The 16086-nt window shown below is 34.1% G+C and overlaps 1 protein-coding gene across 2 annotated transcripts; it reads left to right on the forward strand.

The window, feature by feature from the left end:
- Positions 1-117: 117 nt before the first annotated feature.
- On the forward strand, positions 118-13884 carry LOC128213517 (histone-arginine methyltransferase CARMER-like). 2 transcript variants are annotated; one of them, XM_052919287.1, is made up of 13 exons: positions 118-275; positions 2355-2480; positions 3097-3197; positions 3512-3616; positions 4576-4686; positions 6647-6827; positions 7326-7498; positions 8608-8783; positions 9730-9867; positions 10388-10560; positions 11541-11657; positions 12590-12714; positions 13116-13884. In XM_052919287.1, exons 1-13 carry the CDS (start codon positions 143-145, stop codon positions 13224-13226), a joined length of 1770 nt encoding a protein of 589 aa, XP_052775247.1. In that variant the 5' UTR covers positions 118-142; the 3' UTR covers positions 13227-13884. The 2 variants fall into 2 exon arrangements, with proteins under 2 accessions (XP_052775247.1, XP_052775248.1); XM_052919288.1 differs by lacking the exon at positions 12590-12714.
- Positions 13885-16086: the final 2202 nt, after the last annotated feature.

The raw sequence follows: 16086 nt of genomic DNA on the forward strand, positions 1-16086 counted from the left end.
ATGTTTGAAATAATCACTTTCGGCATTTCGATGAAATAACGAGTTCTTTTTTAAAAAATGTTTTTTTCACGAGTTGTCTAACCCTTCACCTTTAACACGTAACAATTTACAGCCTCGTTTCAAAAATTATAAATTCGGGAAAATGGCGACGACTTTTAACAACGTGATCGTGGCCGATATAGATGAAAATGGACATTACAACGCGGAATCAGGCGTTGAGGCCAAGATTGAGATGTCACGACAAGGAGAAAGTGTTGTTCTGTGTATTTATAAAGGTAATTTTTCTCCATGTTGTCATTTTTTTGATAACCGGTATTTTGTGATTATTAAAATTCTAAAATGAATGAAAACAAAGGCAAAGTCCAAAGCGCGCGATACACGAAATCATATATTATTGACGTCGGATCACAGATTTATATAACATAATCCATTAAATTTTTTTAATTTATTTATTTTTGTTCTCATTGTCAGGTTGCCCCTTTAGTTTTTGGGTGTGTTTGCGCTTGTGCACCCCCCACCTCTAATCTAAAATAATAAACGTGTTATACGGGATTCTTCCAATCCCTAACGTCTAAACGGGAATGTGCGAAAAACGGGGGTGTTTTAAAAATATTGAAATTGTTTTAAGTGAAGTATTTTATGGTTGAAATTGATCATAAAGAGTTATATTCATATTTTACCATGTAAGTGAAATGTTATTTTGCACTAAACACGCATTTAATGCATTAAAACAAGTTGTTTACCTTTCCAATAAAACGAAAGTTGACTGACACAGACAACAATTATGCGAAGGGGAACAACTCGATACAATCGTAATAGCTCGGCCTCCTCCGACAAAGCTTCGAGATAGACCTCGTTTATACAATCGTAACAACTCGGCCATGGCCGAAATGTTCCGAGCGATTTAAAACTGTGCCCTAAAGCCTTGGAGGTGCCCTTCATGTATATATCGTTATGTTTTGACAGAATGAAATGAAGAAAAGCCGTCAAACTCATAATTATAAGTTGGATATTTATTTTTTTGTGTACTGAACTAATATAAAATAACATTATCTGGTAATATTTTTTGTTTTTATGATATTTTATAGACGCTATATGCTTTAACCCGGAATCCTGATCGGAACAACTACCCACTTTTGATACTAAACAATTTGTACGTGAAGGATTTGCCATATCAAAAATCTAAAAAAAATCCGTCAACGTACAATTATTTGGACTACCCCCACCCGCCTCCCACTTGGGAATATATTATGCACCAGTCAATTGTAACACGGCCCGAAAGGTCCGGGACTATAGCGCTAGAAATTAATATTATGCTGCAAGAGTTGAAACATGAAAATGTTCGAATTTATGTCTGCATTCTGAAAAAATGATGAATTTTCCTGAACGACCAATTATAGTATGGGTTACATGTACATGAACTGGAGACAAGGTGGAAAGTCTTATTAAATGTAAGTCTAAAGTGTTTAAACTCTGGGACTAAACATTGTCAAATTTTGATGGATTAACATGGACATATAAATTGTTAAAAAAACAATCCCAGTTAATGTCTTTTCAGAAGAGTGTCGTACTTAGTTTATATAGTACATATAATTATATACTCCTTTTGATAAGTATACACAACAGTTTATAATAAACTTGATAAACTGGAAAATAATGAGGTTAGCTTGCAGAGTTGTTGATACTTTGTGTCTGCTGCTTGAAAGCCATATGAATGGATCAATACATGGATGCTCGATTCTGTTCTAAATAAGTGATATTGATGGTCATCACGCACCATTAACAGACGCTTGATTATGCAATGATAAATACTGTATAGAATTATAATCAAGCGCCTTAATGAATCAAAACAAATCTGAAGATGAAAAAATGTATAATATTTCTACGCTCTGCAATCAAATTAATTGTGTAAACCATTATTTTATATGTGTTATTGTCTTCCTGAAAAAAGGAATTGCATTTTCTTGTATAAACTATCATTTTGTGTTTGTTTTTGTACACTTGAAAGTAAATTAAAAAAATATTTTTTTTGTGATTAATTCTGTAGTCAAGCAAATACACTTCTTATCTGGAGCTCTCTACACATCCAGTATTTGCATGACTTTCTGTAAATAATTGTGTATGTTTATGGAATAAGTCATGATTTTTTATGGCCATTCCCGATATTAAAAAGCATAGTAAACTAGCACAGAGATTGATACAATGATAACTTCCTTACAGAAATCAGACAGAACTTGTTTTTTTGTATAATTTTCCCTATTTTAAAGAGGTACTGTTACCATTCTTACCATTACCATTACTTATGAAACTGTCATTGTTATACTATAAAGTGAATAATATTATTCTTTCAAAAGATGGGAAAAAAATCAAATCAGTGATACTCACCAAAGAAGGGGAGTACTGCAGACTTGGGAAACAGAACCTGGTTGTGACAACAGACTCTCAAGAAAGCACAATACTAAAATTTGATAGTATTCACAGTGAGTAAAATATGTTGTTTGATGACTCCATAGTGTTATGAAATGAATTATTGATGATACTTATGTATTAAAATGATTCATTTTAAAATCTTTTTAAAGGTATCTTTTGGATTTGCATATTTTAAAACCATGTGTCCTGAGGGAATGCATTTTTAAGTGCAATCATTACTTTAGAAATTTGCATCCAGCTGAGGCACATACATGTGTAAGAGTAATGGGTCCTCTCAGTGGGGCACAGTGTTATTTCCACCATTTTGGGAAAGGTGCCAGGACCTTTCAGAATTGGAAGAATTTGTCGTTTAGAATTGTGAACTCAAGTTTTTCTATTCAGAACAGTTTGGATGTCCAATTATTTTATTAAAATATGTGGAAATAATTTGGAATTTTATTTTGACATTTGGGGAAAAAAGGATACATTTTAGAATTGGGAAGGGAGCTGAATTTTGGCCCAAATTTCATCAGGAATATACACTGTCATGATAAACAATGGGTTTGGTCTCGGTATGTGCAGCAAAATGATATACAGATATACAACAGTTTTAGTATAAAACATTCTGTGTATCACTTCAAATGCAGGTATTTGTTTGTAATGTATGTCCAAAATATTAAATTACAGATGTGAAGTCATTCCAGTTTAAGCTGAAAGAGTTACAGGAAGGCCTGTCCTCCATTTTCACTGAGAGGACAGACGAGGCATCAGCTGTACAATATTTCCAGGTTTGTCCAGGACAATTGCTAATATTTTAACCTAACAAGTATAATGACTAACTTTATGTTATGATGGTATTCTTTGTTCATACTGAAATTGTCAGCAGATGTTGTAATTTATTGATTTAAAAACTCACTGATTCAATCGTTGTTCCTTTTCATTCGAAAACAACATGTTTGAAATAAGCATTTCTCAAATGACTAGGAGTCATTATAAAGACCGTGCATAGAGTCCATTAACTCCTTTTTAGGTACTGATAAATACATGACATGACATACTCTAAATAATATCATGGGTTCAATTCCAATTGTTGTTATTTCAGTTTTATGGTTACCTGTCACAGCAACAGAATATGATGCAAGATTACATCCGCACCTCAACATACCAACGTGCCATGCTCTCAAATGTCAACGATTTCCTCGACAAGGTATACACAACTATTCTAGCTTGCAGGTTCAAAGAAAAAAAGTAAATGTTTTGTGATAGCTTTATTGTTTGCAATGTTGTGCTAACACTTCAACATTGTCAGTTACTCAAAAATTCAAATGAAACCACACATGTTGCCATGGACAATCAGCACATGTTTTGCAAGGCCTATATAATACCCTACCTGCATTATTACTTTTAGTTATAAACTAAAAAACAACAACAGACAAGGGTTTCATTCCACTTGCAGTGCTCTTGTGATAATAGTGTAAGATATAGATGATAGTGTAAATATACCGGATTAACATGGATTGGAGAGTGAGGTGGTTAAGTTGCCTGGGTGTCTACCTTCTGGTTTGTGTTAGGTATAATACTGACAAGAGACTCCTTGGTGACCAGTGGAAATGAATCCCTGTACTGATTTCATTATTCATATCAGTTTTCACATACCATAAAATGTAGTTGTCTTTCAAAATATTATACCATCTTTTCCTTTGCTTATTTAAAGCCACATTTGCAGGAAAGTATACAGACTGGGTTTACTGAAGACTGAATTACCTCAAAAGTAGAAATCATCAAATCTTTTTGTTTGATTGGCAAGATGATTTTATGCTTTGGAAAGCATGAAACTATACATGACCATATCAGTCAAAGATGGAGGAAAACATTGATATCATTTTTATATATACCAAAATAATAAGGTATCCTAGACCAGTTTCACTCATTGCCCAATAAACCTGAGCCAAGTTTTAACAAAGATATATTTTCCTTCAAGATCTTAGATCATAAATATATTTATAAATGTTTTTCTACAGTTCAACATTTTATATCATTTATTATAGTTTTTCAGTAGAAGTTCAGATTTTTTTCTATCTCTTACTGATTTGCCACCTTTTAATGATAATATACTGGTCAGTAAATTGTGATTTAGTGAATTTAAATAATGTGATTACTTTGCAGGTTGTATTAGATGTTGGAGCAGGCTCCGGGATCTTGTCGTTTTTTGCTGTACAGGCCGGAGCGCGGAAAGTTTACGCCATAGAAGCCAGTAATATGGCAGAGTACTGTGAGGTGAGCAGCAGACATATCGTTATGCCTTTATGCATTATATTCAAACTTGTATATAAAGTTGACTTAAGGCACTCGATAACCTGTATTAATTATTAAAGTGGCCTAACCTTGTTATGATTGTAATGTATGTAGCTTTGTCTTAAAATGAAACTGTAAACAATATTTGCCTGTATTCATTACATCCTGTATCATCCTACATCTGATGTTAAATATTTACTGTTACTTCAGTTTTAGTGCATATCTTTATTCTTAGGCCAAAAAAAAAAATAGGTTCGTTTCCGGTCTCCTTCCCAAAAAAAAGAGGGTAGGTAGGTAGGCATTTTTTTTTATATTTTTTGGGGGGGGGGGGGAGTGATCTAGAATAGAAGGCGGCTGACTTTTATTCAAAAACAACCATATTAACTGCGTATGAGACAATTTTAAAAGGTACTAAAGCATAAAATGTAAATACAAGTCCATTCATTTATTAAGAACTGTATAATGTGTATTAATTATAATGTATAGATATACATTTTCTAGAATATAAATGCATGTATTGTTGAACATGTTTGTCTGTATGACAGATGTCGAAAAAGAGTGCCTCAGATTTGTCAATTTTTCATATTTACCAATTTCACATTTGTGCTATAATGCTATTCTTATATTTGATAGAATATTAAAATTCCAAACATTGTCAGAAACTATTTTTGTCACTTCAATGATCTCCGAAGTACACCTGACCCGTGTTCACAAAGCGTTTCCATTCTCAACTGAATTAAGAGTATGAAACTTAATTTCTTATTTAAATCTCAAAAATATGTTTAGTACTAAATTTAAGACACTAACTATTTGAAAGTGATAATTAGGTACTGGTTATCTGACTTATTTGGAGTTTAAACCTGAGGTTTGGTAACACTGATATCAAAATTTCATACTCAAACTCAATTGAGATCCATAAATGTTTTGTGAACACATGCCAGTTCTAATTACACATCCACAAGCTGGCTACTTCACTTTATGCTGAGAAAAATCAACATTTTTCTCAAAAAATGTTCATGGAATGGTATGACCTGCTGTGATATGACAGAATATAGTAATACTATATCACTTCAAGTTCTCACAGAAGACTACAAAGTGAAAATGGTGTTTTTATATTTATAATTCAAAACATGAAATTCATAACAAATCAATGGAATTTAATATATTTAACAACATTTTGCAAATTTAAGTAAAAAAGAGACCAGAGACATATATTGAATAAAAGTCCTTCTACAAGTGTTTTCAGGCCGAATAATTTCCTACCGAAGCTCATTCCAACGAAGTACCAGAACAAACTTATTTTCACAAGCTTTGCAGAATTAACATTAATAGCAGAATATGACAGTGACAAAAAGACAAATACAAGTTTAGTTGATAAGACACAGTAATTCATTGCAGGTGATATCTTAAAAACATGGCCATTATTTTGAAATTTGAACGAAAAATATATGGTTTGCCAAAATACAAACACTATACCTTCAACATCAAAGTTTGTTGCACCAGACATTTCCGTAGAGCATTTTATCGTCACGCTCGATTTACCAACGTTCGTATCATGGTAGATATGCCAAACATCTTCAATATTTTTATTGTTTGGCAGGCTTACTAAAATATTTTTATCGGTTTTATTGTGGGAGCAACGTTTCAATTTCAGTCCCAACACTGACGAACTCGACATGGGTGCCGCCATTTTAATAGACTGCTTATCAAATTACCGAATTCGAAATGAGACCAAAGATAAGAAAATTAACGGAAAGAAAGTACCGAAAAGTACTAAATATGCGCGCAGTTAACTTTTACACCAATAAAAAGTATAGGGTCGGCGCGGAAATAAGAGGGTCGGTCGGGCGACCGGAAACAGACCTATTTTTTTTTTTGGCCTTACTTTTGAGTGATGTCTATCAATAACAAACACTTTATCTTGCATCTCTGAATATTTCAGCAACTGGTTCGGCATAATCGACTTCAGGACAAGATCATCGTAATTCCAGGGAAGGTGGAGGAAGTGAGCATACCAGAAAAAGTTGACACAATCATATCTGAGCCTATGGGATACATGCTCTTCAATGAGAGAATGTTGGAGAGCTTCCTACACGCAAAAAAATGGCTGAAACCAAAAACAGGTCTGGGCCTTATTAGATATTTAGCACTTACAAGTAGATATTTAGCACTTATATATGCATTGTTTTACTGTTGCAGAGTATTTAATAATGAGTTTTTAAATGATGGTGGTACAGTAAATGAACTTGGGTTATTGCAAATAAAGGAAGTATTAACATGCAATCAAGGTATCACCATATTTTGCTCCTGCATGTCTGCAAACTGCGTAGTAGCATAAAACAACATCAAACAGACTAAATTGTGGCCTTAAGTGAATTTAACTGCTGAAAAGGTGCCAAGTGCCTTCTGAAATGTTTATTGGTTTTGAAGAGCTAGTTAAACGCATGGAGGGGTGAAAATGGTATAAATGTCTGTCACCCACAAGGGTTCCAGCCCCATCAGAGGCTCTCAAAAAGGATACTAGTACCAGTTACTGTCCCAGGTAAGGGCTTGAGCACGAATTATAAAGGCCTTCAGTTGTCTGTAAGAAAAAATAGGTAAGAAATACTTTCTGATTTCAGGTAAAATGTACCCATCTCAGGGAGACCTCCATGTGGCCCCATTCACAGACGAGGCCTTGTACATGGAACAGTTCACAAAAGCAAACTTCTGGTACCAGGAATCGTTCCATGGTGTAAACCTTACATGTCTACGGGAGGAAGCTGTCAAGGAGTACTTCAAACAACCCATTGTGGTATGTTTCAATTATAATAGTGGCATAGTAATGGGAGTGAGGACAAACTTTTTCTGTTGATTATCAGGCATTGAAAATCAAGCAATGAACGATTAGTAATAAAAAAATAAATTCATACATGTACAGTAGATACTGTACACTTACCATATAAGCTTTGTTAATTAATATGTTATGCATTTTCAAACTTGACAAATTGAAGTTTCTTAAAGGGAGTTAAGTTTGGTGAGAATTTGGATTTATTAGGAGTATCTGTTTTAAAAGAGGAGAATGGGACCAGGATGGTGCAGCAACAGCATTTAAGTAGAATATAAAGTTTCAATTAGCGGTTATGGCAATATCAGTGCTACAATATCACTATTAATAGGTGTTTATACCTTTTTGATTGATTATTGATTATAGTCTATTGATAATGGACCAACACTAGTGGCGCGCCCAAATTGATTACTTAATAGTTTCCAGTGCAGTTAAAAAAATAACAAGTTCTCAAACTATTTTTAATATTTGTTCTGTTTTTCATGATCATAAGAAATTGCTCATGTATTGGCACCAATTTTTTTCTCCCTGGCTATGCATCTGAAAACACTTAGTAACTATTTTACTATTTGGTACCAAAATTGCAAAAAAAACAACTCTTTATTAACAGTATAATAAAAAATATTTTTTTATTTTTTTTGTGGGATACGAACCCACACCAGTACAGTCAAGGAAAATTTAGAAATAGTCAAGGAAAATTTTGAAAAACTTGACATCAAATCCTCTCTTTATTTGAGCTTATGTTGAAGGGTTCCAGACTTCAGTATTCTAACTTTAACACTCCTTATGATTTGTAAAACTTAAGTTTGTCATGCAATAAAAAAGTGTGTTTTACAAAAAAACATAAGACAGTCCCTTTTAGGTATTTACTTAGGCTTTTGATATCTGTTTACAACTACTTTGAAAAGTTGACTGGGAGATAGGTCCTAACTTTTTCTATCACGTGTGCCAGTGTGTCATGCATGACTCATGCAAGACTTAGGACGAGGGTGTGCATTTTGGATCAGATTAAAAGCCAACAAAACACATTGTTTTGCCTCTGTGAATAATAATTATGTGTACACTTAATCTTTCAGGACACATTTGATATCCGGATGTGTTTATCAAAGTCTGTGAAGCACCAGGTGGATTTCCTCACGGCTGATGAGACGGACCTCCATGAGATAGCTATACCTCTGTCCTTCAATATACACCAGACTGGCCTTGTCCACGGCCTAGCCTTCTGGTTTGATGTAGCATTTCTGGGCACAGTGTGAGTACAGTTGGCGAAGTAGTACTTAGTTCTGACACTTGAAACATACATCCAAAACCATAATAATATAATTAGTTTTACCGTGTACACGCATGTCCTATACATGTAAAGTCATATACTATGATAGTCAGAGCAAGATCATTTTACTCAACTTAAAGTGACACTCTTATTCAAAATTAATACATACCCGGTACACAATGTATACATGTATAACAAACATTAAATTTTTAGTAATAAACCTTAAACTACCGGTACTTACTCAATAATGCATTTATGGAAAATATTAATTTTGAAACTATGTATTTCATAGCTAAAAACGCAAAAAATATTAAATGATTGGTAAATGCTAAAAGATTTACAGTGATTTACTATCATCGCTTAGGGTAGAAATTCCTGTGTTTTCTGCACCTTTCTTTCAAACTAAACTCGGTATCCTTCTTAAGAACCATAGTTATTGACATTTATTTATCCCTTTCGGCATATTTAAAGAATTGTTTTAATTGTGGTAAATCTTATTTGGGAGTAAGAGTGTATCTTTAAACAATAAGCAAATGATCTAACTTGGCCATTCAATTGTGGTTCAGATTGTCAATGTTCCTAACTAATCATACCAGGTCCATTGCCTGCTATAAAACCTCAATTTTTTTTCTATTCTTTAACATAATTACTGCCTAAAAAGTAAGGTATGGTCATAGCCTTGAAATTCTCAGCAGCGTCATCATGCAAAAAATCTTAAATCTTGGCCATAACTGACAAAAATGTTCAAAATATTCCAATGAAACTCTTGTTGCCAGGGTCTATAAACATGTGAAGCAAGGCCAATAACTGACTTGTATAATTGCAATTGAGTTACGCCCTAATTTGAATGAAAAAAGTAGAAGAAAAGACCAGACATTGGCATTTATTCAGCAGTGCTCTTGTTGTTAATGCAACTTGACTATTTCAGGACGCCAGTGTGGCTGTCTACAAGCCCTACAGAGACTTTGACCCACTGGTATCAGGTCAGATGTCTCCTTCAGACCCCAGTCCTTGTAAAACAGGGACAAAACCTCACCGGCAAGTGTCTTCTCAGGTGTAACAAAAGGTAGGCCAATCCAACCATTGTCAGTTTAAAAATACTTGCCATCAAATACTAGGGCATGGAAGGGTAGAAATGTTTTACTCGTAAACCCGATTGTCTGTTACACTAGGGTACTGTTAACATATACATTGCATGCTGCAGATTAAGCACAACACAGCTTGGAAGATTTTGCTGTTTTTCATCAAATGAAAGAATGAATGACCTCTGTATTGATTCAGAACCAGGTACTGAAATTGTACCCTGGTAGCAGCCAAAATAAATCTGGCCCTTGGGTACCTTTCCCAGGCCCTCTGTAAGACAATGTTCAATTTCTCACGATGTTTGTGTCTTTTTGCTAATTGATATTTCATTTGATAACTCCAGTTTATCTGATTACCAGTTTATCATTTTACTGGAAAAAAATGTATTTGAAATTATAGAATGTAATTAAAATGTTTTTTTATAAAATGAAACATCTTTATCAAAATTTGTGTGGGCGTAATCATTACACACAATGTATAATGAAATTCTTTCACTCTTGCAGACAGAGTTACGATGTTGATATAGAGCTGAACATTCCCGGGACCAGTACTGTATCAAAGAACACGCTTGATCTCAAGAACCCATTTTTCCGCTACTCAGGCCAGACGCCCGCAATCCAACCGGGAACACAGACACAGTCGCCCAGTGATGCATACTGGAACACACTCATGACAGGTAAGCACTATAGTGAACTATCATGGATAATTAAATTCATTTGCAATATTTTTTAATTTCAGACTAGCGGCGAGTTGTTAAGTTAGTTTTGGCTGGACATTAGCATTAAAAATGTTAAAAAATACCTTGAAATGGATATAATTATATTATATGGCTTTGAAAACAATTTCATCAGGGGTCTTAACCCATAACCATGATTATGATCTCAATCCCTTATACTTAAACAACGTAATTAGGAATGGGACTTTTGGGCTGTTATCTTCCCTGAATATATGCACATGATCTTCAGTTGAATTGGGTATAATTTATATATGTTTGTGAAAGTTGTACTCTGAAGACAGGTGGTATTTGAAAGGATTATAGTTCTACAATCATCATCTATCTCAATGTACATGTAATGCAAAAAACGAAACCTTCAAATTCCTAGTTAGTTGAACTCACCTCAAGTTTATTCCGCCTCTAAAGATTTCTACCACTTCCTATTACTCTTCATAACTCCCATAATTCTGCCATAATCTATTATTGTTTTTATACAACCAATCAGTACCTATTGAAGGTCTATTGCAGAGGTCTTAAAATGACCCAGTTGCTGGGTAAAAAAATACAACAACTATTGTCAGCCCACCTGGTTTACTTTATTGCTGCCCTTTTGAAACCTCAAGTCAGATATCGCCCAAATCCCTGCCTACATCTATCAATTGTCCAGCTACTTTCACATGAAAATGAAAACCCTGCTATTGTCATGTCTTTGCATATGAATGCATTCAAACTGTTAACTACCAAAAGTCAATATACAAACCTTCTGTTGATGTCAGTAATATTCCTGTGTAAGAAATTATTCAGATAAACTCTAGCCTTCATTTCTATCTTTTTACATGAAATACCAATGTAACAAACAAGCCTTGCTCTATATCAATCTCAATACTTTAAAAAATTTATCACTGATTATATGGATGAACATATTTCTCATGTCACTGTAGGTCAGAATTACACAACTGGCATGAACGGCGCCCTGATCAACGGAGGTCTTGGCGATTCCAACACCCTGCACCAGCTCGCTGGACAGACGCAGCTTCCTGGAAACTACATTCAGATTTGTATGTACATTAGCAACCCCTGTCCGTACAAGTTTCTGCTTCACAGTAATGAAAGTCTGCTGATAAAATACTAGTCCACATGTCACACATTATCCGGATGTTACTAATTTAAAATAAGTTAAGCTTAATTATCATAAAGAAAATTTATTCAACACTAATTATGAACCAAAAAAGTGAGCTTCTTTTATAATGGACTTTAAGTTTCATGAAATTTAGGCCTGACAATTTTCTGTTTACTGTGATTTTGAAACATAAATCATGACTTGTTTTGCTGATATCTAAATCTATTAGATGCCTAGTTAGTGAGATCATTGTAACTATGGCAACCCATTCAGCATTTCACACAGCACTTTGAAGATCTATAAATATTCCTGAAACAGGAAAAAACAAAGTAAAATTATATAAATTTATTAAAATCTTTAAGATGATGTGAATATTTATAATACCAAATTGATTGACTTTACAACGTTAAAATACAAACTGTTCAATAAAGCGATATATAGTTGTATAAAAATCTATCCATGTATCCATTTTTTGTATATTATAAGAGTACTTTTTTTGTTTATATACCCTTGTACGGTAAAAGATAAGAATCCTGGTTGTGAAAAGTGTTGACAATGTGTATTTTGCTTTAAGTGTTGCTAGGCAGTGTGGCTGTTGTTATGCATATTATGCTCGAATTCTTGTTGACTTGTGCCTATTGTACATGATGATAAATACAACATGGTTGACACCTGTGGATGTTTTACTTTCTCAAACCTATTTGGCTTTATTGGCAATTCGGTGTGTAATCTAGTTCACTGGAAAAAAGGATATATTCAAAATTTAGTATTTCTGTCTGTGATGTCAGTCATGTTGTGTAATTAATGACTTGACAATCATTAAAATACAATATTAAGGTTAACTAGTAACCATGGTAATTTTACTTCTAGCCGGTGCCCCAATTAACCCCGGGAGCATTCCAAGTGTTCTTAACCTGTCCATGATCAGCTCGGCAAACCGAACATCAGTTGGTGGCGGCATCAGTCCTATTAACTTTGTAAACTCACAGCCACAGGTGTGTACAGATATCATGTGTTGTATCTATCAACAGTGGTCGAAATTAGCACAACCCCGCAAGCCCTATTCTGGTAAAATGCTTTCAGGGCTTGCTCAAATTCTAATTTTTATGTAGGTGGCTTGTTGATTTCTTTTATATCAAGCAGTTGTGTGAGAATTAGGGCTTGATCTTTCACAACTCTAATTTCGATGACTGTATCAGTGGTTGACTTGCTTTCTTGTAATCCACCGATTTGAGTTACTATTAGAGTTACATAATGCCAATTTCATAATTTTTAGGAGTTATAATAAAGAATCTGATGGTTGTTTTTAATGACAAATAATTTCTGAAACATGATTTTCTACAAAAAAGCCATGGACTTGAGCCTATTTTTGAGAAAACGTTGCTTATACTTTCAGAACGTCATTACTGGAAGCGCTACACAGTATCCAATCAGCAGCCAGTTTATGATTGGCGACTACGTTACCCCTGGCAACCTGGTACCGATAACCCAATCAGACAAGAGCTGAAAACTAAACATGACTTCTCCAAACCATTATATCATATTGTTAAGTGTTGTGCTTTCTAGACTGCCAATCCTCTGCAGAACATCTGTGTAATTCTCGTGTAATCCAAATGTGAAGAACTTGAAACGGTCTCCTCAGGCCAGGTGCTGATTTAAACCTGATTATAGTCCTTGTTCCAAGTTGATCATCATTAGTTATAGACTTGATAATTAAGTTGTTCCTTGGCCTAATGCTGTAACATGTGAATGCGGCATATCAAGACTTGTTGGGAATGGCAAGGCAAAGCTGATGACATGAATACACAGAACCAATGTGCCGTATGCCTGCATTGCGTTGATGGACTGATATTTGACAGTCACAAAAAAACATCTTACGCCCTGAAGTGCTGTTTCAAGGTGCTTGGATGTGTTGGCAGCCAAACCTCATATAAATCTTATGTGCACTATGTGCATTGATGATGGTACAGTTGCTAGTAGAAATGTAGACGACATAAAAAAGTAATGCTTTGTTGTAGATTGCTCATTTTGTTATGTACTTTCGAGCTGTAATTGTCAATATATTCATAATGAACTGTAACATACTTGTTTTGGGGTTATTGTTTTGACCCTATTTTAAGGAAAAGGCTTGGATTATTTCAATACAATATACATGTATGAATTTATTCTTAGTTTTCACTGTTTTTATTTAATAATTAAAGTTTTCTTCTCTTACTGACCAAATCATGAAATATTATCAGCTAAAATAACTTGGTAATAGTGGGTTCAAACCATCATTTTTCTCATATGCCTGTCTTGGGCGCTTATATTGCAGTAGTCGAAATTAGCACGTGCCCGCAAGCCCTGCACTTGCTGCTTTCAGAGCTTGCTCAAATTCTAGTTTTATAGAGCACGGCTTGTTGAAAACTGATAAAAAGACACAGTTGTTGAAATTCAAGCTTGTTTATTAAAACGTCTAATTTCAATAACTTATCATTTAATATCGGTGATGTGAAGATCTATATTCAGGGCTTCTCAAGTTCAGAATAAACCCTGAATCAGGATTGAGACCATTCAACTTTAGACTATTGCACAGTTGTCAAGATTGTTTTTTGTTTGGACATAAAAATGGAAGAACCTTGAATTAATATAAATGACTTTGAAAAGAATTGTGTAGCCTTCTTAGCCCTTTTACCCTGCTTTGGGCATGAATCCCACAAGTCTTTCAGGCCACGGCTATATTTGAGGGTGGACAATCGTCAGCTGCTATATTGTAATAGCATGTTCTTTGGCTCTTTAGTCTTTGTCTGTTTGATACTGGAAAGGGAAACAAAATAGATTGAAAGATTCTGGATTACACTGAAAACAGCATTATTGTGTTTAGCCTGTTGCATGATAAAAAACATTTTATAGTTTTGATTCTGGCAAACATTTTGAAATTTATGTGACAGTCTATTTTCAAAGGAAAGGCACCAGCTATTTGTTTAGTTAAAATGAAAAGTTAAGATGTCTTCAAACCTACCTAACCAGATGTCTTAAAACTGTGTGGAGATCTTAGCTAGAACATTTGATTATTAGCTCGACTATTCGAAGAATAAGGAGAGCTATACTACTCACCCTGGCGTCGGCAGCGGCGTTGGCATCACACCTTGGTAAAGGTTTTGCATATAAGCACCTTTAAGTCATTATCTCAGTAAATACATCAGTTATTGCATTGAAACTTTGGATATGTATTCCCAACTATCTTGCATACTAAATTAATGAAGTTAGATAACAATTTTTTCAATATAATGCAAATAATAGGCCTTTATTATTTGACTTAGAAATTCTGGTTAAGGTTTTGCGTGTAAGCACACATAGGTATATATCTCAGCAACTACTTGAGGTATTGCATTGAGACTTTATACAGTGGTAGTCAACCATCCAACCTACTTAATTAACCAAGTAAGATAACTCTAGATTGCATTTAATGCAAAATAATTGCCCTTTATTGTTCGACTTAGAAATTCTGGTTAAGGTTTTGCATGTAACAACATTTAAGTCAATATCTCAGCAAATATATCATGTATTGCATTGAAACATTAGATATGTATTCCCAGATAACACTTTTTTGAATATAATGCAAATAAGGGGCCTTTATTATTTGACTTTGACATTCTGGTTAAGGTTTTGCATGTAAGCACACATAGGTTAATATCTCAGCAATTACTTGATGGATTGCATTGAGACTTTATACAATGGTACTCGACCATCCAATCTACAATCCAAGTAAGATAACTCCAGTTTGCATTAAATTAAAATAATGGCCCCTTTTTTATTCAACATAAAAATTCTGGTTACGGTTTTGCATGTAACCACTTTTAAGTCAACACCTCAGTGAATACATCATGTATTGCACTGAAACTTTACACACAGGCTCCCATCTATTTAACCTTCTTATTTGATCAAGTAAGATAACTCTATCTTTTATAATATATAACTTTTGCCCCTTAATTATGCGACTTAGAAATTCTGGTTAAGGTCTTGCATGTTAGCACACATAGGATAATATCTCAGTAACTATTTGATGTATTGCTTTGAGATTTTATACAATGGTATTCAACCACCCAACTTAATTGAATAACCAAGTTAGATAACTGTATTTTGCAAATAATGGCCCTTTATTATTAGACTTAGAAATTCTCGTTAAAATTTTGCATGGAACCACATTTATGTTAATATTTCAGCACACCATGTACCGGTATTGCATTGAAATATAATCTAACAGTGATCCATGCATGTTTTGCCAAAACGTTTCAATCCTTACATTGAAAAGTGGCGGAATAGTCGAGCGCTCTGTGACAGCTCTTGTTTATTGGAAAATAATCTCTCTTTTTTGCATATGAAAA

The sequence above is a fragment of the Mya arenaria genome, chromosome 13 (genome assembly GCF_026914265.1).
Source record: "Mya arenaria isolate MELC-2E11 chromosome 13, ASM2691426v1".
Classification (NCBI taxonomy): Eukaryota; Metazoa; Mollusca; class Bivalvia; order Myida; family Myidae; genus Mya; species Mya arenaria.